This window comes from Thermobia domestica, chromosome 10 (genome assembly GCF_964235325.1).
Source record: "Thermobia domestica chromosome 10, izTheDome1.hap1.1, whole genome shotgun sequence".
Lineage (NCBI taxonomy): Eukaryota > Metazoa > Arthropoda > Insecta > Zygentoma > Lepismatidae > Thermobia > Thermobia domestica.
Window position 1 is genome coordinate 114,622,673 of NC_137463.1, and position 23,127 is coordinate 114,645,799.

The 23,127-nt window shown below is 35.1% G+C and overlaps 1 protein-coding gene across 1 annotated transcript in view; it reads left to right on the top strand.

Annotated features, from left to right (window-relative positions):
• swm (Zinc finger protein swm) overlaps nucleotides 1-22,797 on the top strand; it is a gene marked incomplete in the record, with an annotated part of 120,499 nt that extends 97,702 nt beyond the window's left edge. The window contains 4 exon segments of the mRNA XM_081728467.1: nucleotides 1,429-1,649; nucleotides 10,044-10,158; nucleotides 15,304-15,546; nucleotides 21,713-22,797. Coding sequence (XP_081584593.1) covers nucleotides 1,429-1,649; nucleotides 10,044-10,158; nucleotides 15,304-15,546; nucleotides 21,713-21,802 — 669 coding nt within the window.
• Between the last annotated feature and the right edge of the window lie 330 nt (nucleotides 22,798-23,127).

A 23,127-nucleotide genomic window follows, 5' to 3' on the forward strand; every position in this document is an offset into this window, starting at 1 on the left:
TACAAACAGAGAGAGATTGCAGTAAATGACTGTCATTTATTTTTATTTTTAATTTCAGAATAGCCATCACATGCTTATTTTGTATTCACATACTGAACTTTTATCGTTAAAATAATCCAGCTCATCAGCTGTTTTAATTCAAACAACAAGTTTTATCCTGTAGCTTCAACAAATACATCCATTGCTTTTCCGTGCGTCCCTTTCTAGTTTGCTGGGACAGAGAGAGCCACAGATAACTGTAACATTCTGGTGAGAGGTCTTCTCAGCACTACACATGTGTTCACTTGTATGTGCGGTACGAGGCAGAATTCCATTGTTTACGGTTCCCTGCTTGTACTGCTCGGTTTGGATAGTCTACCCTGCTGTCAGTATGAGGCCCGCCTCATCCTTCAGTAATTCAAACAATGAATACATCAGTATTATCGTATACTTAAAATTTATAACTAACGTATTTACTGTATACTGCGTACAAATATAAGCTATGAATAATTTAAATTTGTATATCCTCTTTGGAAATGACGCCTCTTATTTACGGACAAATAATCATGTCCCACTGGTGTTTGATATCCAGAGGTTTCACTGTATTAGATAGATGAAGTAAAAAGAGGAACATTATTCCGTAACTATCTCTTTGTTTCTCAAAATATTGCAGTAATCAAAGAAGTGTGTCATAACGTATTGTCGAGTACTTTTTTAAAACATACAAATGTCGGTGTATGCGAAATGCTGTTTATTGTTGAGCTGATTTTATATGTCGTCTCAGTTGATTTGGAGGTTATTTCTTGACAGTTTATTTTTTCTACATTTTGTATGGAGGGGGATTAGTGAATACTTTAATGCCTTTAAAGTGTTCGTATTGTAACAGTGAACTCAAAAACATCATAAATAGCATTTTTAGTCCAGTTTAAGTTAATTCTAGTTAGAATTAAGTTATGTAAGTGCTGTACTGCGAATCCTCCTTAACAAGTTGTGTCTCATATAGGCATTAACAAAGGTTTTATTCCTTATATTCGGTGCATTTCGTATATTGTGAATGAATTTTAGTTCAGTTACACTGAATACTCATGTTATTCAGTGTAATGAAAAATGATTTATTGAGAGAGAGAGAGAAGGGTTTTGACTAAGTACTCATAATCGCGTGTCTGTTCGTAACACGCGTACCAGAAAGAGGTGTTTCTAATTATTCTTCAGACTATACACAATAATACTGTTGTATGTAGTCTCCTAAAGAATAATACTATGTTATTTGAGGCAGTTACTCAAATTAGTCTCTGTTGATTGTTTATTCAGTGTGTATATATAAAGTTGGATCTAACTTTCGTTAGATTGAGTAACTGCCTGTCAATAAAAGATTTTTGAAATACATCAACTTCAAGATGAATATTAAAACTATTTCAGATGAGTGAGTTTTATTTTGTATTGTCTTAGGCTCAAAAGGAAATCCTAGATGCAGAGTTAGATTTAATTACCCGGCAACAGGAAGGTGGTGATACGTCTGAGCTTCAGAAACGAGTGGCTGAGTTGAAGATGGAGGCCCGTGCGATGGGATTGTTAGGAAATACAAGAGGTATTCGTGCCAGAGGCAGGGGGAGAGGTAGGCTAAGAGGACGAGGACGAACTATTACTAGAACGCTGTTTTCTACAAGAAGGTGAGTGATTTCTTGTCATTTTCTAGAGAATCAGGGGGATTACTAGTTACTTTGTTCATAATATTATGCTAGGTTGAAAATTTCTTTATCAGAAAGACAGTTGGAACAAACTAGTTTTTGAAAGCGCGTTATGAAGGTATCAAGTGGATTCAAAATAATTACCCGTTTGAATTGAATGGTATTATCTACCAAGCTTTGCAGTATTCAAGTGTAACTCTTTATAGCACTATTGATAATACATATATTGAATGCAGCAAAATATAAAGAAGTAATTACTTTTTTCTTTTCTTTCTATACAAATTGAGTTATTTAAGTAGCATCTTCATTCTCCCCTCCGACAACATAAACGTTCCATAAACGTGGTGAACTCACCCAACATTTACAGAACTCCGTATATGTATATATATATATATATATATCGTAGAGGCATAACCATTTCTAGTATTTATAAGATTGAATAGTTTAAAACACCGGATTATACAGATACTTAATACGTGTAGTGCTGAATAGCAAACTGCTTACGTTTCTATGTTGTATCTGTTTTACATAAGTACGCTTTGTATATTTCATTATTATTATATTGAAATATTACTTATTTATAATAATTAGTATTGTTCAATAATAATATTTAATAATAATACCCTCATTAAACGCGTATTTTTGGAAGGCCATATCTTTTTATTCATTGATGGGATTAAATTACGTAGATTTAAATCTTTTCTGGCCACTTGAACCAGAGAACGAATGTCGAGCTAACGAATTAAAATTTCGTAGTTCGGTTGTGCAAAGGATTGTAAGAGGTGCAGGATTATGACTTCTGAAACAGAGATTGGCCAGATTACTTTGATCAAGACTTATTTTTTTTTTTTTTTTTTCAATCATGAATATTGTATATTAACAACAATGCTGTCTAAACGAAGTGTAATAAAAAAGAGCACCTTTTAATACAAATTTATTCAGCATGTTATTCGTCTGTGGGACGCTAAACTAAAATCAAATCAATTCAACTCCCATACACTATTTGGAAGCTGCTAAAAAGTTGTTTGTTGCACAATGAAAATTCATTATAATGATGTGTGTAATAAATATGTGTAAAAACTTGTATATACTCGTATTTTGTTGTGCAGAAAAGAAACTGCGACTAATGATACTATACTGTCAAAACTGTGATATGTTCCTACTTTTTTTTTCCTGAAATACAATTCTGTGTATCTTTTAGTGAATGTTAGATACACTCACTAACTTGGAGTAATAACTTGGTATATCAAACTACTCAGTCACGTAAATAAAACAGAAAATTTAATTATTATCACCCCATATTGCATAGGTAGTTTTCAATAATTACTTTATTTTAATGATTGTCGAAGTGAATGTTCATTTATTCTTTCCCCTAGACTATAAAGATTCCTAGAGGCGCTGTCTATCTTTTAAAAGGCAAAGTGAGCACATAAAGTCAGTTAAATGTAGATGTAGCAATACAAATATGAGGGATTTTTAGTGACTCATTCATTCACAAAATACTTTTTCTGTTAAAAGTATAGATTACAATTAATTTCCCGTTAAAAACATGCAATAATATATAATTACAGAATTTGTTATTTGGTTTCAAGTAGTAATATGTTAATCGAGGCTTGAAATTTTAATTATTTCTATCTATTAGGTAAAAAGAGAAATCTTTCTTTCTTTTAGTGATAATTTCTTTCGTTTACTGTTCCAGGTGCCACAAATTGTTACCTATCAGGCCTGTGTTTTGTACTTCAGTAATAGTTTTATCTATTAAGATAAAAAGCTACACCTACAGTAATAGTTTTATCTATTAAGATAAAAAGCTACACCTATTATGAGTATTATAGTTTTCAGTATTGTGCTGCTAAATATTTACGTATTTTGTGGTTACTTTATTAAACTAATTTACTTAATTACTTTATGTGATAATTTTTTAAAGAAATGTATAAAAACGGAGCTTTAGAAGGTTGATAAATATACTTGGAATGCTAGAAAAAGTTTAGAAATTCCATTTTTCGTAGGAATGTTGACCAGAATTTTAAACCAGTTTTAATCAAATTTTATTACCTAACTAATTGCTTATTGGAAAATTCATTTCATATAATGCGAAAGAAAATTTTTACAATTGTAACACCAAGTATAACACTCGCATGAGTATAAAGATTATTTTTTTTATTTTTATTAACATCACATGTTCTACAGGGTTGAGCAGATGAAATGCATGTTTTTTAAACCGTTGATACTCGGCGACGAGTAGAAGTATTGATTTTAAGTGACCGTTGGCAGACAGCTTAGGTAATGAAGTGTCAGTCGCAGTGGAGCGTAGAACAGTTATATACATTAACATAACCATCCATATGAAAATGGGCTTCATCACTCATTAATACTGCGTCATCTGCATCTTTCGTAAGAGTAGCGTCCATTATGCCACAAAATTCTCTGCGCTGCACAAAATCTGTTTCACTTAGCTGCTGGACAATCCTTATTTTGTACGGATGAAATTTGAGATCATCATGTAAGATGCGATGAAGCGAACGATGTGACATACCCAGCAATACAGTCTGTCGCCTAGCGGGTCGTTTCGTACTAGCAAGAACTGCCCTTTTCACTGTCCACGTTTTCCGTAGTTCGTACTGGACGGGGAAGACCAGGTGGTTTCTTTTCCATCACAGATCCAGTACTTCTGAACACTGCAACCGATCGGAGCAGTGTTTCGATCTGGATCTCTACATCGACGTTCGACATTAAAATTTTGGCGGAAAAGATGTTGAGCCGTGACCACAGAATCATTGTTTCTAAAGAACTGCTCGACCACGAACACACGATACTCTTCTCTCCTACGCTTCAGAAAGTGCATTGTCTGAGCTGTCTGCCAATGGTCGCTCAAAATCAATACCCCAACTGGTCGCCGAGTACTAGCGATTTAAAAATCATGCGTTTCCTTTGCTCCACCCTGTATATGCTATCAATTGAGTATAAATATTCGTTTATTTCTTTCCTTGAGTTGGTAAAAAAATAAATAATAGAACATAATTTAATACATATAACACAGAATGCTATGTGAGATAAAGGAAAAATTATTTTCTAGTTCTTAATGGAGTACCTTTTGTGATTCGTGTCTAACGTTCATACTTCTTTGTACATGGACCCACGTTCGGTTTTTGGTAAGGATACTTAACTCGTATAGAAATTAGAGAAGTGTTTCGGATCCTGCTTTAAGCCATGGATCTCACCTCATATAGTATTTGGTGCTGGAACGGGACGTTCAATAATAATAAAGATATACATCAAGTGATACGAAATTTAAATTTCAAAGATTCAACTTGTTTGTGTACAGAGTAATTATATAGACAGCTCAGAAGTCCAAGCATTATTCTATGAGTAATTCGGAGTTAAAAGAATAAGTATATCTGACAAAAATTACTTCTCTCCTTAGGATGTCCTTAATAGGGTAACAGTACCTGTGCTGTAGGTAATCTGGTTTCTGCTTGGAAGTCACACCACGATTTAAATTTGGGGTCCTTTCTAGCCCAGATTAAGTGCAACGTGGTGCCTGAATATTCCTCAATCTATAAAGAAGCGCTTTCAGCCCTGTGAACCCGACATTTGTCATCCTAGAAGTGTCCATTTCATACTCATCATGAAGATGCTTGAGAAATGGCAACATCCGATAACTGACAATGTCCACATAAATATTCCGTTTCGTGTTCACATTTACGTGTATGTATGGGCCCAAGTCATGAGACCGAACATTGCCGAACAATCACTGATCCTCTTCTAGTTTGACCCGTACCGTTTACACACTGTGGGAGAAAAGCTGTATAGCTTACGATGCACTCAACGCCTTGCATTATTAAAATAGGAACAAAACGTGACTCATGAAGCAATACTACAATTTTCCTGTCTGCTAGGGTCCAGCGCGTGTTCTTGAGTCTATTCAAGGGATGTAGCTTTATGCGCTACAGAACAAGTGGCCTCTTTGGTGGTACTCGATTTTAAATGTTCATTGCAAAAAGTTTCTTTTGCAATATTCCCTCTGTTTGGGATGGACCTGCATCCACAAACTGAAACAATTACTGTCGGGATTGAAAACGATTCCCTCGGTTAGGCTTGAAAGTCATGTTGGTTTGAATAATTTGCGACCATGGTTTTGACGTCATTTTGTGTCCTCCATTGTTTCTATATATGGTAGATAATCCTCTTTGACACACCATCAAATCGGCCAACTTCATTTACTGTGTGCCATTTGCACGCCCAAACGCAATCTTTCTTTCTTTCTTTTTTTTTGCCATTCTGTGATCTTTACTTCGACTCACCGTGATTGCTATATCCATACGACTGATTGGCACTTGCTCTAGTTAACTGCAGAAATAAGTTGTGACGTATGGCCATCTATAACGATGGAAACGAATCAGTGGCCTAGAGCGGGTGATTTTTTTTTTTTTTTTGTTTTGTTTTTGTTTTTGTTTTGTTTTGTTCGATGTGCTTACTGAAGATTAAGGAAACGTATCGAATAGATTATTTGATTATTACGTAGAACCTTGAATATCATTCTGTAGTTGATCAATTGAAATATTAAGAGCGCGTTATGAATTGGTTGTCACACCACCTTTGTCCATTAAATATATTTTCACCAATCAGATTTCCAAGCCCAATTTCTTGTACCAAAACGTAAAAATTCCCGTATAAACTTAGATTCATTCGACTATAATTTTTATAACTAATAGTAATAAGTAGCGGCAAATAATCATATGGTTTTTGTATCGTATAAGTATTTTTAAATCCTATTTCAGGAAACTAATTGGCTTTTGGTATAAAATTGAAGTATTTGATTTCGGACAAAATAGTAAACGGTTTGAATTTCTTTATCCCTTAGCACTCCATTTAATTGAGTAAATTAATTTTTATTCTTAGGATTTAAGGTTTTTGGCTTCTGTAACATACATTGTGTAAGAACTATTTGAGTTCCTTGTGGTCAGCACGTACAATTTACATAAAAACCCATACACTAAAATACAAATGCTGAGCAAAGCAACGTTTTATTATAAAATAATAATTGTGACAGTTTCGGATATCTAATATCTTCCTTCAGACACTATCGAAAATAAACGAGATTGCATAAAGTACGGGGCATAAATAAACGACCAAAATCGACATTAATTTTAATGGGAATTTTGGTCGTTTATTCTTGTCCTGTACTTTATGTATCTTAACTATATATAAAACTACATGAGCTGACATAAATTATTGAGCACTTCCTGTAGGGCTAGGGCTACAATGATTAAATTTGGTATGATTGTAGGTTTCCGGAACTAACCGACAGGAAAATTTCCAAAAGTGAATATTCTTAATTTTTAGGGGGTCTAAAGAGGGGATGAAAAATTTCCCCATGTTATTTAAATGGGTATTTTTTGGACATACAAGCTCATGTTTTAGGTACTTAGAATTGGAACAAAAACTTGAAATTCGGTGTGATTGTACGTTTTCGTTAGCACTACCTAAGTAAGTCAGTAAAAATAAAAACTCAAACTTTAGAGTGGTTTTATGGGGAACTAAAAAATCTTTCCTATGTTATTTATATGGAACACTTTTTACACCTCCAAATTATTGGGCACTTTCTGTAGTGCTACAATGATTAAATTTGGCATGATTATAGCTTTTCGGGACAAACCCACAGGAAAATTGCCAAAAGTGAATAATTTTAATTTTTAGTAGTCTAAAGGGGGATGAAGAAATTCCCATGTTATTTAAAGGGCGTTTTCTTGGGATACAAAATCTTATCTTTTAGATAGTTGAAACAGGAAAAGAAACGTTAGAATTGTGGGTTCAAGGGATGCGAGGCCGTAGGCCGAGCAAAGACAGTGTGTGGGGGCGAAGCTCCCGGATGGGCAGATTCAGGAAATATGAAGAGCAAGTTAACGAAATTCTCTATTGATCCAAAGGCCAATAGATAAGAAATGCGAGGCCGTAGGCCGACCAGATTTAGGGGTCTGGGGGCGGAGCCCCCAGCTAGCCAAAGGCTAGTCTATATCTATATCTATCTATCTATCTATCTATCTATCTATATATATATATATATATATATATATATATATATATATAGTCATTGTTATGACAATTTTAAAATTCTTTAACAGACATATCTTCATTGTTAAGTAAAATTTAATTTCTTTTAACATATATATATGGCCATTGTTAAGAATTTTCAAATTCTTTTAACAGACATATAGAGGGTGTCCGGGAAATAAGGACGAATTTGAATTTCGCACCATTTTGTCATATGACGGTTGGCAGCCGTGGTTTTACCATGTTTGTTATGCTCTATCCTTCCGATTAGTAGCCTGTGTGGTGAGCATTGTTGGTTGGTGTTTATTTCGGCATGGAGCGTTTGACAACAAAGCAACGCATCCAAGTGATTAAAAGTTATTACAAAAACAAGGAAAGTCCCACGGCAACCGTTCGAGATTTGCCTGTGACATTTGGATGCAATGTTGCTCCTACTGAATTATCAGTTCGACAGTTGGTCCTGAAGTTTGAGACCACGGGGTCAGTGTTAAATGTTAAGCAAACTGAACGGGCAGGAGGAGTGATTGGCCTGTACGTTTTTGAAGACGATGAGGGAGCTGGCGTCACTGTGAACGGCGACCGTTACAGGCACATCCTTTCAGATTGGTTTTCCCAGTTTTGGATGAAATGGAAATTGAAAATGACGATTTTTGGTTTCAGCAAGATGGTGCGACCTGTCACACATCCCGTGAAACAATTGGTCTGCTGAATGAAAAATTACCTCAAAAAATTATCTCTTTGCGAGGAAATCAGGAATGGCCTGCCAGATCATGCGATCTTACCCCTTGTGACTTTTTTGTGGGGATTTGTGAAATCTAAAGTGTACGTGAACAAACCACAGACAATACAACAACTGAAGGATGAAATTAAGAGGGTTATTAACGGCATCACACCAGATGTTTGTAAACGCGTCATCGCAAATTTCAATGAACACATTGCTCATTGCCGTGCAGCCTTGGGTGGTCATGTGCCGGATACAATTTTTCATACATAAATGTGAGAAAATTACCTAACGCGTATGTATACATAAATGGGAGAAGTTACTCAATGTGTTTATAAAAAAAATTTTTTTCAATATATTTTATATTAGTTTTATAGCACTTTAATATTCGTCCCTATTTCCAGAACACCCTCTATAACAAAAACACGGAAAATATTGAACTCTAATTGGCTGATCAATAAAAAATTATCCAATGATAATAAAAGTTGATCAAATTGAAACTAAACACCAAGATCCTCCCTGGTCCAGTGGAAGAATACAAATTAAGACTTTCCAATAACTTGCCCCACTACTCGTCAATTTTAAGTCTTGTATTCCAATTCATAATACAGTCTTCCTCTTTTTCAATGAACCTGGCCTCCTTCCAATTTCTTACTAACATCCTTTGTTCCCTTGCTAATACTTCACTCTCGTACCAATTAATATTGTACTCCGTGTTCCTTACATGTGTAAAAAATGGCATTTCTTTCTCTTTCCAATCTAACATCATCTTGATGATGCTTTAATCGTTTTGCTCAGCATTTGTATTTTAGTGTAAGTTATTGAATATAGCAAAGCTAGTATGAATCAGTTAAATAAAAACCCTGTATTACGTTGTGTATCCTTAGAATGAAGCCTGTACTACCGATTCTCTATAGTTTTAATGAAGAAGCTCGTTAAGTAAACATGAAATAGTGGGGCACGTTAGTTTGGTGGGGAACGCTTAGCACTGGTTGAAGAACATTGTGTCTTTTGTTCTCTGCGTTCTTCAGTTTACTTCCACGACCTTCACTTCACAAATCATTGTATAACCGTTTTTTTTTTTCTTTCTTTTTCTTAAAAGGCATAACGAAGCTGATTTCATGTGTGAATTAAAAATCTAGAATAGCTCTATACATGTAGGCATTGGTAATCTAATTTTGAACTCATTGCAATCAAAATTTTGGCCCCAGTTGCATAATTTGTTCTGATACGAGTATTTTATAATCAGTTTATTTAAAAGTGTAAAACACATACATGTTTGTGACACCGTCCGTAAATGTTCAGTAGGATATAGTTAACAATTATGTTAGAGGGTTCAGTGAGAGTTGGTTTAGTTGATTTTGATACAATTTAAATAGATGTGATATTAAAGTTAATACAGCGTATCGAATTTGTTCTATTCGAACCATAAGGAAATAGCATCCTTACAGTTGGTAGTTTGTAATAATACTGTGCAATGCTAAGTACAATATCCAGTGCAGTGACACATTATCCAAGCATGTCTTGAGTAATTCAGCTTAGAAAGTGATCGTTCTCTGTGCGTAAAAACAGTTATTTTTTAATTATATTTTGTGTTTTAGGGGTCGAGGAACTTTTCCTGTGGGAGTGCGAACATCAGTAGACCATCGACCGACTAAAATCCTTGTCTCAGGATATGAGAGTGACGAAAAACTTGACGTTTTAGCCCATTTTGCTGTAAGTATTGTGCAGTTGTATAAATATGTGTATTTTGTATTTAAGAAAATTCAGTTCTTACGTACAGCCACCAAAAAAAAAGTGGATAACACTCCTATATGTATTTTTATTTATTCAGATTTGTTTAACGGGGGGACGTGATTCTTCGTGTGTAATACTGAAAACTGTATTCCAGTAGATTGCGCTCAGTATTACAACTGTATTCCAGTAGAAACTTATTGACAAAATATGTAGGATATCAGAAATCTATTGCTAGCAGCGATGTCCATTGAAGAGATCAAGTAGTTTTGAATTAAATTGAGCAAAAATTGGAATGGGATCTGTGATTAAGTCGTGAAAGTGAGTGTGTTCCGTATACCTCGGAGAGTACTATCGCCATTTTGTTGTCGTATTAAGGTTTACGTTACATAGGTAGTATTATGAATGAACATACGAATTGCGAACGAGAGATGCAGTCAGGGCTGGGAATGACAAAATAAGCCTTATGTAGGAAAAATATGTTTTATAAATCTTTTAGAAAGGAGTTAAGAAAATGACACGTATAGAGTATCGTACTTTGGCCGAAAAAAAAAAAAAAAACAATAGCGATGGAGAAACGCCTAGTGGCTTAGAAGTGTGGTGGAGAAGAGACAAAAGTAGCTGATGGAACTTTACAGTAATGAGGAAATCCAGAACCACATGTACTAAAGTTGCACACGCAAACCACTAAACTAGCGGAAGGGCTAGATCTACTGTAAGAAGTAACATCCTGAGAGAAGTGCTGAAAGGTATGATCGAAGTGAAATAAGGAAATGGAAGAAATGGATTTCAGTTAGTAGATGGTATTATGGGATACTCATTTACGTTAAGGCTCTTCGCTAAGTGCAGCTCCACTTTTGTGAATTTTATTGAAGAACTCAAAGATAATGATTGATATTAAAAATGTAGAAAGTGAGTCGAGTAGTATTTACAAAATGCTATTAAATAAACTAATAACAGTTTCTAAACCTTCTCTTATAGACCAGAAATTTGAGTGCGCATATTACATCATCATAGTAGTTGGTCACCCAAATTTATACGCTACACGACAAAGGACTTGAAAACCATTATTAGTCCTTATAATAGCGTTTTCTACAGAGTGGTCCATAAATCTTAGTACAGTGGATTATTTTGAAAGCAAACATGATTAAAGCAAATCTGACTAGCGGAGGCCAGACTTGGGTAAAGGAGCTACCGATTGGTGCATGCATGGTGAATGGCGGCCATCTTGGATCCAGGTTATTTTTTTCAAATAGGAAGGTAGGCAAGACACACATCAATTAACACTTTTTTTCAGGGGAATGGAGTCCCGCAAGCAGAAATGCGTTATCATGTCCCGTTCCAAAGTTATGACGCCCCAAAGTCCCACCTACAGAATGTGCTCCACATGTTGCCAGTCAATTGCAACACACAACCAGTCTCTCTTAATCCAGTCCTCCTGAATACGTCCCTGTAGGTGTGCAACATCCCGAATCTTCTTCTGATACATCAGGTGTTTTAAATGTCCCCATAAAAAAATCCGAGGGAGTGAGGTCCGGCGACCGGGTTGGCCACTCCACAGGGCCTCGGCGACTGATCCAACATCCAGGAAAATGCAGATCCAAGCATTTCCACACAGGCAGCGCATAGTGCGGTGGGGCACCATCTTGCTGAAAATATCGCGGCAAGGTGGCATCAGGGCGGAGAAGCAACGGAAACACGAACTCCTGTAACATTTCCAGATATCGGACACCATTTAGGATACCAGGAATGAATAAGGGTCCTATGATCGACGTGTTCCACATGCCACACCACACCGTGATATGAGCAGAGGTAACCCTCTTGCAGGGATTGATCGCATGTGGGTTTGCATCCGACCAATATCGCATGTTTTGGCGATTCACTTCCCCATCCAAATAAAAGTTTGCCTCGTGTGTGAAGAGAACGCTGGCTGGGAAATGCGGATCTCGGTCATATTGTGACAAAGCCCAATTGGCGAATTCCATGCGCCGGTCTGGATCATCCTCTGAAATGTTGTGGACAAGCTGCAGCTTGAAGGGATGCCACTTGTTCGTATGGAGAATCCTCATCACGGAAGCACGTCTACGGCTGTTATCGCTGATAGTTGTCTTGTACTGCGCTTCGGACTTTTCACACTCGCAGCAAGCACCATTGTGGATGTCTCCTCATATGTCGCGGTTCGTGGGGGACCTGACCGTGGTCTGTCGACAACATTACCAGTTACACTGAATTTCCTAATGTGGTAGCTAACGGTGTTGTGGCTTATTGCAGGTCTTGCGGGGTGGTGCGCGTTGAATTTCTGGGCAATCACACGACTGCTTCTTTCCCCAGACATTAGGATGATCTCAATTCTTTCCTGCTTCGTCAGTGCCATCTCGCTGTACCTGCAACGAAAGAAAACCTGTCAAATTTGCGGCGTCACGTCTTTCTTGCATCGTTAGTGCCATGTCGCTCTCCCTGCAAGGAAACAGAAAACCGTCAACTTTGGGGCGTCATAATTTTGGAACGGGACATGATAACGCATTTCTGCTTGCGGGACTGCATTCCCCTGCAAAAAAATAGTGTTAATTGATGTGTCACATGCCTACCTTCCTATCTGAAAAAAATTAACCTGAATCCAAGATGGCCGCATTCACCACGCATGCATCAATCGGTAGCTCCTTTACCCAAGTCCGCCCTCCGCTAGTCAGATTTGCTTTAATCATGTTTGTTTCCAAAATAATCCACTGTACTAAGACTTACGGACCACACTGTAGATACTGATTTTTAAGTTCTTCAGTAAAATTCAAAAAAGTGAGATGAGCTTAGTGAAAAGCTTTAAGACGAAGAGTGGGGCATGGAAGCTTCTCAGTTTACGGTTCGGTGGTCATGAATATTTGAGTTGAAAAAGTCGGTTCAAATTAAGAAATTTGTTTAGGCGCTAAAACATATTAAATATAACTGCAAAAGTTTCGAAAACTGTAACGCGAAAACAAATGGATGTCGCAACGGTAAAAAATACTTAAAGAAAAATAATCCCCATGCACTTTGAACTATGCTAAAAAATTACACTGAATGTATGCTGCACAAGAGATTCACAAACTAAAAGCCTTTTAAAAGGAAATAGTGTGTTTGCCACCCTTATTTCAGAGATCGCTTGCGCAACATTCATTCAATAAATTTCAAACACAAATATTAAGTAACGTGCTTCGACGTTTTTCTCGGATGTGATTGCAAAGACCTGTCAAGTAACACGTCAACCAATTGGACAGTTACAGTTAGTGATTTTTCAAAATTATTTGAAGGTGCGGCATTATTATTACGAAAGTACGATTCGGGTGAACTGCATGGAGTGGCAGCTAACATTGGCGTCAGTAAGTTTGAATAGTTCAGGACTCAAATTACGTAGGTAAGAACAGCTTTGCAAATTACTAACGGTTTCCCTGAATAGAATATGCTTGCTTCTACCGAAAGATAGAAAAAATGAACTTGTAACCCTAGCTACCGAAATTAGGGTAGCTACTTATCGTCAATCCCAGGAGTAGATGGTATTTTTGTGCATGATTATTTTGATTGACGTGTTCGAGTATTTCTCTTGATTGCAACGTAGCAAATGCTGGAATTGTACCTTGAAAGTTAGTTAGGCTGGAGTTTTGCGATCTGTTTTTTGTTTCTGGTTTTCGAGAGAATGTTTCCTACAGTACATTACCCAGAGTATCATCAAAAATATGCTGGTTTGAGTTCAATAAATAACATTTTCTTAGTAAATGATTTTTTAAAAAATAATATTTAAAAAGGCCCCCGTGAACGCTGTATTAAACTATGATGCATTTAATTTCAATCCTGTTGTGTATAAATACCACGTTGGCTCTCACAGTCCTCTCCCGTAACATTATGTTCAGAATTCTTGTTTTGGTGCGCATGTTACAGGTTCATCAATTAGAGTAAAATTTGTGAGATATAAATCTAAGTAATAGTACGGATCTTATTTTAATAATAGACCTTTGCATTCGGTGGTCTCAACTGTTACATGCTGCAGCCTCGATGACAAAGGCACATACGTAAAACTATTTCACTACAAAATGACACAGTACATAGGAGTAGGAAAAATACACACTTCGGTGTTTATGAATAATAGTGGGTAGTACTTTTACGATGTAATTCTAGTTCAGAAACCTAAGCGGTTAGCGTACGCGCCTTTGGCACGGGAAACCCTGATTCGATTCACGGCAGAAGCACATGTGGTTCGGATTCCACGTTAATCAGTAGGTCCACGTCTCATATAGCCTCGCTGCTGAAAAGGGATGTTAAACTCAAAATCAACTCAACTGTAGTTCAGAAACTTACTCGACGTATCAACTTTTGGTTTACATAGCTGATACCTACCGAGGTATAATCTTCCACATTATTAATATTCAAGTTCAGTAATCAACTTTTATCATGGCTGAAGTTAAAACGACTCATTGTGACTTCATGCATGTTAGAGTTCCTAATGCCATAGCATATGCAGTGTATAATAATAATTCTGTTATTTTTGTCGACGTTTCACTAAATTAAATCCTTGGTAATGTGAATTTTGACACAATGTAAATAATTTCTTTACTTCTTTTTTCTTTTCTACGTGCGTTTTTGAGCCATAAGAAAGCTCTCCCGTTCGAAGGCAAAAGATTATATCTGCAGGTTAGACCGAAATTGAGTTGACAATAGATAAGTTTTATGATCATGGAACATTAATTGACAAGAGCAAAAAGCTGTATCCTATCTGTAAGTTTGCAGGTTTTAGCTAAACAAAAATCGAGAATCTTGCCTTTGGACGGCAGAGGTATATGTAATTGTTAACTTAATCGTTAGTTAATTATATGTATAAATGCAACAAGTATAACGTACAATACAAATAAATTATATTAAATGCTAGTGAATGTATACTGTGACATTACTGTTTGTAGGTTTTTTTTTTTCTTTCTTCAAAATACTCTTTTCCATGTGAATAGTTTTTCCTTGTTCCCTTTATCCTATTTGGAATTACGAGAGAGTAACGGTTTTCATTTATTTCAGTTTCAAGTATAGGATGCACTTTCAAACTGTACTTTTGTCGACGGAATTTCTTGTACTTTAGTTAAACGTATGCCTATTATTTCTTCCTTGTAGCAATACGGAGTCATTGTGGACTACATATCTGACGACAGCACACCGTCAATCGCCCTCAATTTTAAGACCAGGAAGGAGGCAGAGGTGGCGATGATTCAAGGAAGAAATTTCCAGGATCGTACGCTAACGATTACGTGGTGTAGTAGTGGCAATGCTGGTCTCTTACTTTCAAGAATACCGTCACAGTCAGGAGAGGAACAGGAGCAGAACACCGAAGAAGCCATAGGAGAAGAAGAGGAGGAGGTAGATAAATAACGTTACATAGTTAAAAATAATAACTCAAAATTGAATCATAAAAAAGTTCCACTACATCTTATTACTTCCATTCCCTCTTCAAATTCTATATCGCAGAGTTTTTTTTATACTTAAAAGGTGTAGTAAGTTTCCTGAAGTTGAGCCTATTGTTGAGTAATAAATATGTAAGTCTTGTTGAGACGCCGTACACATTGCCTTCTTGAACAAAAAAAAAAAAAAAAAAGACATGATTTTTTTTTTAGTTTAACGTCCATAATTATGCCAGTTAGGCTAAGGGAGACGATGATTAAAGCAAGTGAATGATGATGGAAGAATTGGTGGAATGAGAAAGTGGGAGTACCTCAAGAAAACTCACGGACTCGATGCTATCCACCACAAATTTCATTGGCCGGGGACCCTACGCACCAGAAGTAAGCGCTCTACCACTGAGTAACTGTGCCCCTAGCTTCTTGAAGACATTGGCTATTTGGGATGTAGTATTTACAGGACAGAAGAACATTTACCTTTCTTGGATCTTGTTTTTATGAGGAGATTGATCTACTTTTATTACATCTTTGTTATAGTTACTCATTTCCATGTATTTTTTGTGTTCAGAAATATTACTGTTCAGTTGTTTCTTCTTCCTTTTCAATGTTTCCTTTCTTCATTTTTCAGTTTCTTTGTATTCATCATCTTTCAGTCCCTAGTTACCTGTTTGTTTATTATGTAATTCTTTCTGTAAGGTTCCATGGCGCATTCACAAAAGCTCTCCGTTGACTCCTGTCCTTAGCCAGCTGGATCCAGTTTCTATTTTGTATTCCTATTTCTGCGAGATCCATCTTAATATTGTACTCCCATCTGCGCCTAAGTCTTCCTAATGGTCTTTTTTCGATTGACTTTCCAGTTAAAATTTTGAAAGCGTTTCCACTTTCGTCATTCTGACTACATGACCTGCCCAATGGTCATCTGAGCCTCCTAGACTTAATGACCCTAACAATATTAGGTAAACCGTATAAATTAAGCAGTCCCTCGTTATGAAGTTTCCACCATTCCCCTTTCCTATTTATCTTGAGTCCGAATATTCCCTTTATGATTTTTATTTTCAAATGCTTTCAGTCTGTGTTATTCCCTGAAAGTAAGCGACCGTATTTCGTAAGCGTACAATACAACGGGCATAATTATCGTTTTATGTATTTTAAGCTTCAAATTTTTCGGTAGGATTCGTGAAAACAAAAGATTTTGAATTGAATAATAACATGAATTCCCTGCTTCCATTCGGCATTTAATTATTTCGTGGATATGGTATTGGTCTGTTCATGTTGATCTTAGATATTTGAAAGTATCCACTTTGTGAAAAGTCGAATAATAATAACTTGGGGAGTGTTGTTTGAAAGGAGTTCTTTTTGATTGCAAATGGATAAATACCTTTGGTGTAAATTAGATATTTTTTCTTACAAATTTTGTTGGTATCTTCGAATTTGCAGTTAGAAGAAATGTGAAACACTGCATACACTTTTTTTTTTTTTTTCAGATATAGAGTATATACATTTTCGTACTGTACTCGTTCAGTCTTTTCTGTTTTCAAGAATAGTTTGGTACAGAGGAGCCTCGTATGTAAGGTAATAACCGGGGCTGATGGCGCTCATACTGAACACAAGAATTGGCGTATCGTGGCATTAACTAAACATCTTTGGTTTGCCAAATTTAGGCGTAACTCAGTTTTCTGTAGCAATAATACAGTTTATTTGAAACAAAGTTATTTTGTATGTTCCGAGGCTGTCTCGGAAGGAAAATGTCGAGACTCCTTTCTCGTACTTGTTTTCCCACTTTTTCCTTGTCCATGCATTTGAGAAAGCGTATTTTCTAAGGCTAAATTCCGATGCTATTGCGATCTCTACGTAGGCTATCACTACATTATGCCGGAGATTCCAATCCATTGGCGCGGCAATGTGCTCTTACGTTTTAAGATGATTACTATGTTAATTTGCTTGCAACCTGATCTGAAAATTTATTAAATAAAAACAAAAGAATTGCGATGTATATTTGCTTAATGAGTTTTCAGTTATCCGAGTTAGCATCGATATATTGCTTTCAATATCTGCAATATAGAGGCTTTAGTGTGGCTGTATAGAATTCAAGTTCGTTCTTGACTTTTTTCTAAGGAAAGAATAACAATAACAATACATCATAAATTGTACTCAGCACGTGTATTTTACAGTTTGTAAGCACTTGCTAATCCATTCGTAAATAAGTTGCTTATACTCTTGTGAACCTTACATAATGTAGCTAACTCAAATTCAAGATTGAAATCCACACACACAGTGATAAAATGCTTACTTGCGGTCCCTGCTTCGAACTCAGACTATGTTGGACAACATTGTGTCCGTTCCATTTCCTTCCATTCTCATTCCACCAATTCTTGAATCATTATTTGTTTTTATTAATCACCCGTCTCCGTGAACCTAAAGGTCACAATCATTTGACTTGAAATTAAAGATTTCATTCCCTTTCAGTTGCAATCCATTGTTCAGGTATTAAAATGTTGACTGTGGCGTAACTGACTGGGGATCCTAATTTTGTAGACAACAAGCAAATTGGATTTTCCGGGGGAAATTACCGAGAGATGAATCGTGTAAATTACACATGGGGCAATCCAAATGAAATCGACCAGTGATGGTTGCTGACAAAATTGAGTTTTTATTAATTTTTTACCTAAGTTTGTACCACATTTACGGAGTTGAAAACGGGCATTCATTTATTTTTTAGCCACGCAGATTTTGTTGTAGCGGCCATTTTGTATAGGCGCCTGAGCACATTTTGAACTTTTTAGTGCATTCAGTTAAACGCTGTAACTTTTTACGTATTAAAGATAATGAGTTCAAACCAAAACCATTTGAAAGATACTGGAATGGACAATATTCTGTGTTTTATGCACATTGAGACGTACTTCAGGACGTCAAGAAAAGAAGCTCTGAACATTGAGTTTGGAAACCTAGTATTTGCAATTTTGAAACTAAATAAATGAGTCTCACCTTCAATTCTTTGTCTATATAGAGACTAGGTAATAGACAACGTCCTAAACAAGTTTCAGAACTGCAATTTTACTCACTATCATCTATTTTGTGCAAATTTTGGATTTTTAACTTCTGTCCTCTGAGATATTTGATGGTGAAAATACACGGTTTTCGAAAATTCGCAAAGTTTAAAAATTTCCAAAAAAAAAAAAAAAAAAAAAAAATCAAGTATAAGGTTCTCAGGTCTGAAACTTGTTTGGGACGTTGTTTACTATCTAGTCTCTATGTAGACAAAGAATTGAAGGTGAGTCTTATTTATTTCGTTTCAAAATGTACATTCCAAAATGGCCATTTCTAGTTTTCCAACCTCAATGTTCAGAGCTTCTGTTTTCAGCGTTCTAAAGTACGCCTCAATGTGCACAAAACACAGTATGTTGTCCATCCCATTATCTTTCATATGGTTTTGGTTTGAACTCATTGTCTTTAAAAACTAAAAAGTTAGAGCGTTTAACGGAATCCTCTGAAAAGTGCAAAATACGCTCAGGCTCCTATATAAAATGGCCGCCACAAACAAACCTGCGCGGCTAAAAAATAAAAGAATACCCGTTTTCAACTCCCTAAATGTGGTACAATCTTAGGTAAAAAAAATTCAAAAATAAATAAATTTTGTTAGCAACCTTTGACCTGGAAATTAATCGATTTCATTTGGATTGACCCACATGAGACATAAGCAGAAAGAGAAAATGAAATTCAATGTTCTTGTAAAACAGAAATCAATTAATAGAACCACAAAGACAAGTGTTGTCTTAATTGTCAACTTTGGTTTTTCAGAGTGAAGTTAGCACGTTAAATATGAGTTGGCAGAACTTTATGTTTAAGGATCGTAATTTATTGAGTTTTTACGGAAAGAAACTGGATGCTTATAATATAGAATGGTGCGAAAAGCCATTATTAATACTACTTCAGTGTTTAGAATCTGATCGCAAATAAACAGGATAAAATAAAAATTACAAAATACTAAAAGTTATTCATTCTTTATGCGCTAAAACCTCATTAGTTTTTTTTTTCTTTTAAAAATAAATTATACGTTCGGTATAACCATGTTTCCTAGAAAGTAATTAGATTTAAAAAGAAGCAAAATATGTAACCTAAATATTTGATCCCTATTTTCCTGGCGCCCAGAGGAAGTCGCAATATGAAGCACGAGGAATCTTAACTGCTGTCCAATTGCACAACATAAGGCGCTTCTGCTATTTGTCTGACGGAAGCACAATTTGAAGTGTATAAATTACCCTACAAAAGATTTCAACTCAGCAAAGCTCGAGATATCCACAGGAACGAACGGGCAAATGTTGTTATTTTTTGTAGAGCCTGCTCTACACGGGGTGTCAGGAGGCTATATTAGGCTTTAGTAAATGAAAGAGCTCATGAAGTCAGTATGTTAAATCTCAGGGTTGGCAAAAACTATGGTAATATTTGGAAAAAAAAAAAAAAAAAAAACACGTTTTTTGGTTTAAATAATTTTCTCTATGTATTTACATCACATATATACAGAAATAAGTTTGTTTCGCCTTGGTGTTATTATGCAACAACCAGGTTATGCTGGAAGGAATCACATAAGCTTAAAGCGGAATCCAAACGTATTTTCAGCTTACATCCGAGAGAAATTGTTCTCAATTTGAACTCAAAACCGGGACTAATTGGGCATAAATGCGATACGTCTGCCGATTCACTCACTAAGGATTCCTGATAAAAATACGGTGTACTGATCTTCACATACTTGTTAATATGATTGTCAAGAGTCATTTCAGAAGAACAAAAAGAAACAGTAGCACAATGAAACCATTATACAGAAATACATATGGACAATTTCAAAGTACTGCAGAGTATAAAAGAACTAATTTAGTTCAAGTTAGTTAACAACGACTTTTATTGGTCCACCGACTTAATCTGCATATCAATAAGAAAAGTGAATAAAGATACGAATTATTTGAGTCCCCTTTGGCTCAGACTCATTTATACATAAATAGATACCAAAGATACTTATTTCACTAAATGCCTCTCGTGGGGTCTGTATTACCCCCCCCCCCCCACACACACACAAACAAAGTACGGCATTTTCGATGTATTTTATCAATAGTAAACATTGAAATGAAACAATATTTAGAATTTTTCTTCGATTGCAATTACATAACAATAATAACAACTACAAAAAAATCACAAAATAAACATTTATAAACTTATTTAAAAAAAAAAGTTGCTTTTGTAGTATAATCTTTTTGAGTAACGAATGGGGAATTTAGGTCTGAATATAATACGAATAATATACGGGAGTGAAACGTGATAACAAACAAATGTGTGTTTATCAAGATTTTACAAACACTTACACTTTTACAAACATTTTTTTTTTTTTTTGTTTTTTTTTTTGTTTTTTGGTTTAAACCAGCCAACCCTGATATGGACAATTTCAAAGTACTGCAGAGTACAAAAGAACTAATTTAGTTCAAATTAGTTCACCACGACTTTTATTAGTCCAAGTTAAAGAAATATGACGACCTTATTTGCATATAAGTAAGAAAAGTGAATAAAGATACGAATACGAACTATTTGATTTTACTTTGTCTTTGACCCATATATACATAAATAGATACAAAAGATAGTTCTGATTTCAATAAATGCCCTGCGTGGTGTTTGTATGACCCTACTCTACAAAAGTACGGCATTTCGATGTATTTTATCAATAGTAAACATTATTGAACGAAACAATATTTAGAATTTTCTTCGATTGCAATTGCATAACACTAATAAACTATCACAAAGATCACAAAAGAAACATTCATAAGCTTATAAAAGAAAGAAAAAAAAAAGTTGCTTTTGTAGTGTAATCTCTTTGAATAATAAATGGGAAATTTAGATCTAAATATGATACGTATACGGGAGTGAAACGTGATAACCACAAATGTGTGTTCATCAAGATTTTACGAACACTTACCCTTTTACGAACATTTTTCGGTTTTTGGTTTAAACTTTTTTTTTTTTTTTTTTAACAACTGGTTTCAATCTTGGTTTAAACCAGCCAACCCTGTTAAATCTGTTTAACTTACTTGAAATAAAGGTATTGCAGTATGTATAACAGAAAAATGTTTTTTTTTTTTTTTTAGGTTGCTCTGACTGACGTTAGTGAAGATGTCTTACTGCAAGATGATGAAGAGGAGGAAGAAGATGGCGAAGATAGAAGTTGGCGTCGATAGTAGGAACAAACAAGTCCTTATTCTATGCAAGGAACTTTTTTAGTGCTACAGATAACCTGGACACTACTAGTCCAGGAAACTTGTTGCTTTACTCTTCATAAGTTTGTAAAAAAATGTCAAGAAATGTGTGAAGCGATTTCTAGATTTCTTTAGAACATTTTTTGTGCGTAAAATTTTGTGTACATATATATACGACGAAGAAAACCAAAAGTACGATTGCGTAAAACTGGTTTGACATATCTGAATTGTCAAACTAGCATCAATATTAAATTTAGTAATGGGACAGTAAAATTTTGTGAAATTATATCAGTTTGTAACACACACATATATATACACACACATACACAGCCAAATTCAAGTTCGTGGAGAAATTTTCTTTCTCTCGTATATAAATGTATTGATAGCAAGAGAATTATAATTTCTATGCACTTTGTATGTTCTCAGAGAACGCATGATTTTCTTTCCCATTTCAATATATTTGATGATGATATAGTTTGGACGTGTGATTTCATGTACGTACTTTGTTTGTCTCGTAACATATATTAGTTTTGCTCGATTTTAATCGTAACATAATTTGCTTCTTTGTGCACAGATAAAGGTGATGTATATTATACTTTGCAAAGATTATCTATCTTATATATAATATTTAAAAACAAATGATTTATTTTCTGGTGATTATCTCTACATAAAATAGTAAAGATTGTTGTTTTTTCTCTTGTTTTAAAAAAAAATCATGAATGTACCAGTAAAAAATTGTGGCTGTATTATCATCTGTAAACATGTTTGTGTGTTGTAAACCAATATCTGTGAAAAGAACAAGAAAGAAAAAAAAAAAGAATTTTTTAAAAATAATAAAATATGAAGTAAAATAAAAAGAAACATCTAAAAGATAACAGAAAGAAAAAATGTGAAAACAAAATTTTACAGAAAGAATTTGAAAGAATTTAAAAGATGGGTAGACAAAATATCCATTTGTAATGTCTACCCCACAAAAATTATCTTAAAAGAGCATAATTATATTTTTTACCAATTTTTTTAAATAGGTAAGTATATACTTTTTTAAAAAACTTTTATGTTCTTATTTAATTTTGTTCCTGTTGCTGAAAGAACAAGCGGTCTGCTGTGAATTATATACGCATACGAAATATGCTCAAGTTTGGTATTAATCTGAAGCGCATTTGTTAGCTTTCTGACAGTTTGCTGGACCACCTATTAAGAAAAGAGAAATATAATTTGGGCTGGATAGACAGGTATTTTCCGGTTCTATAATCATCTTAGCATTTTCTTAATAGAAGTTAGTTTGGGTGCCTTCCATTTCAACTCAG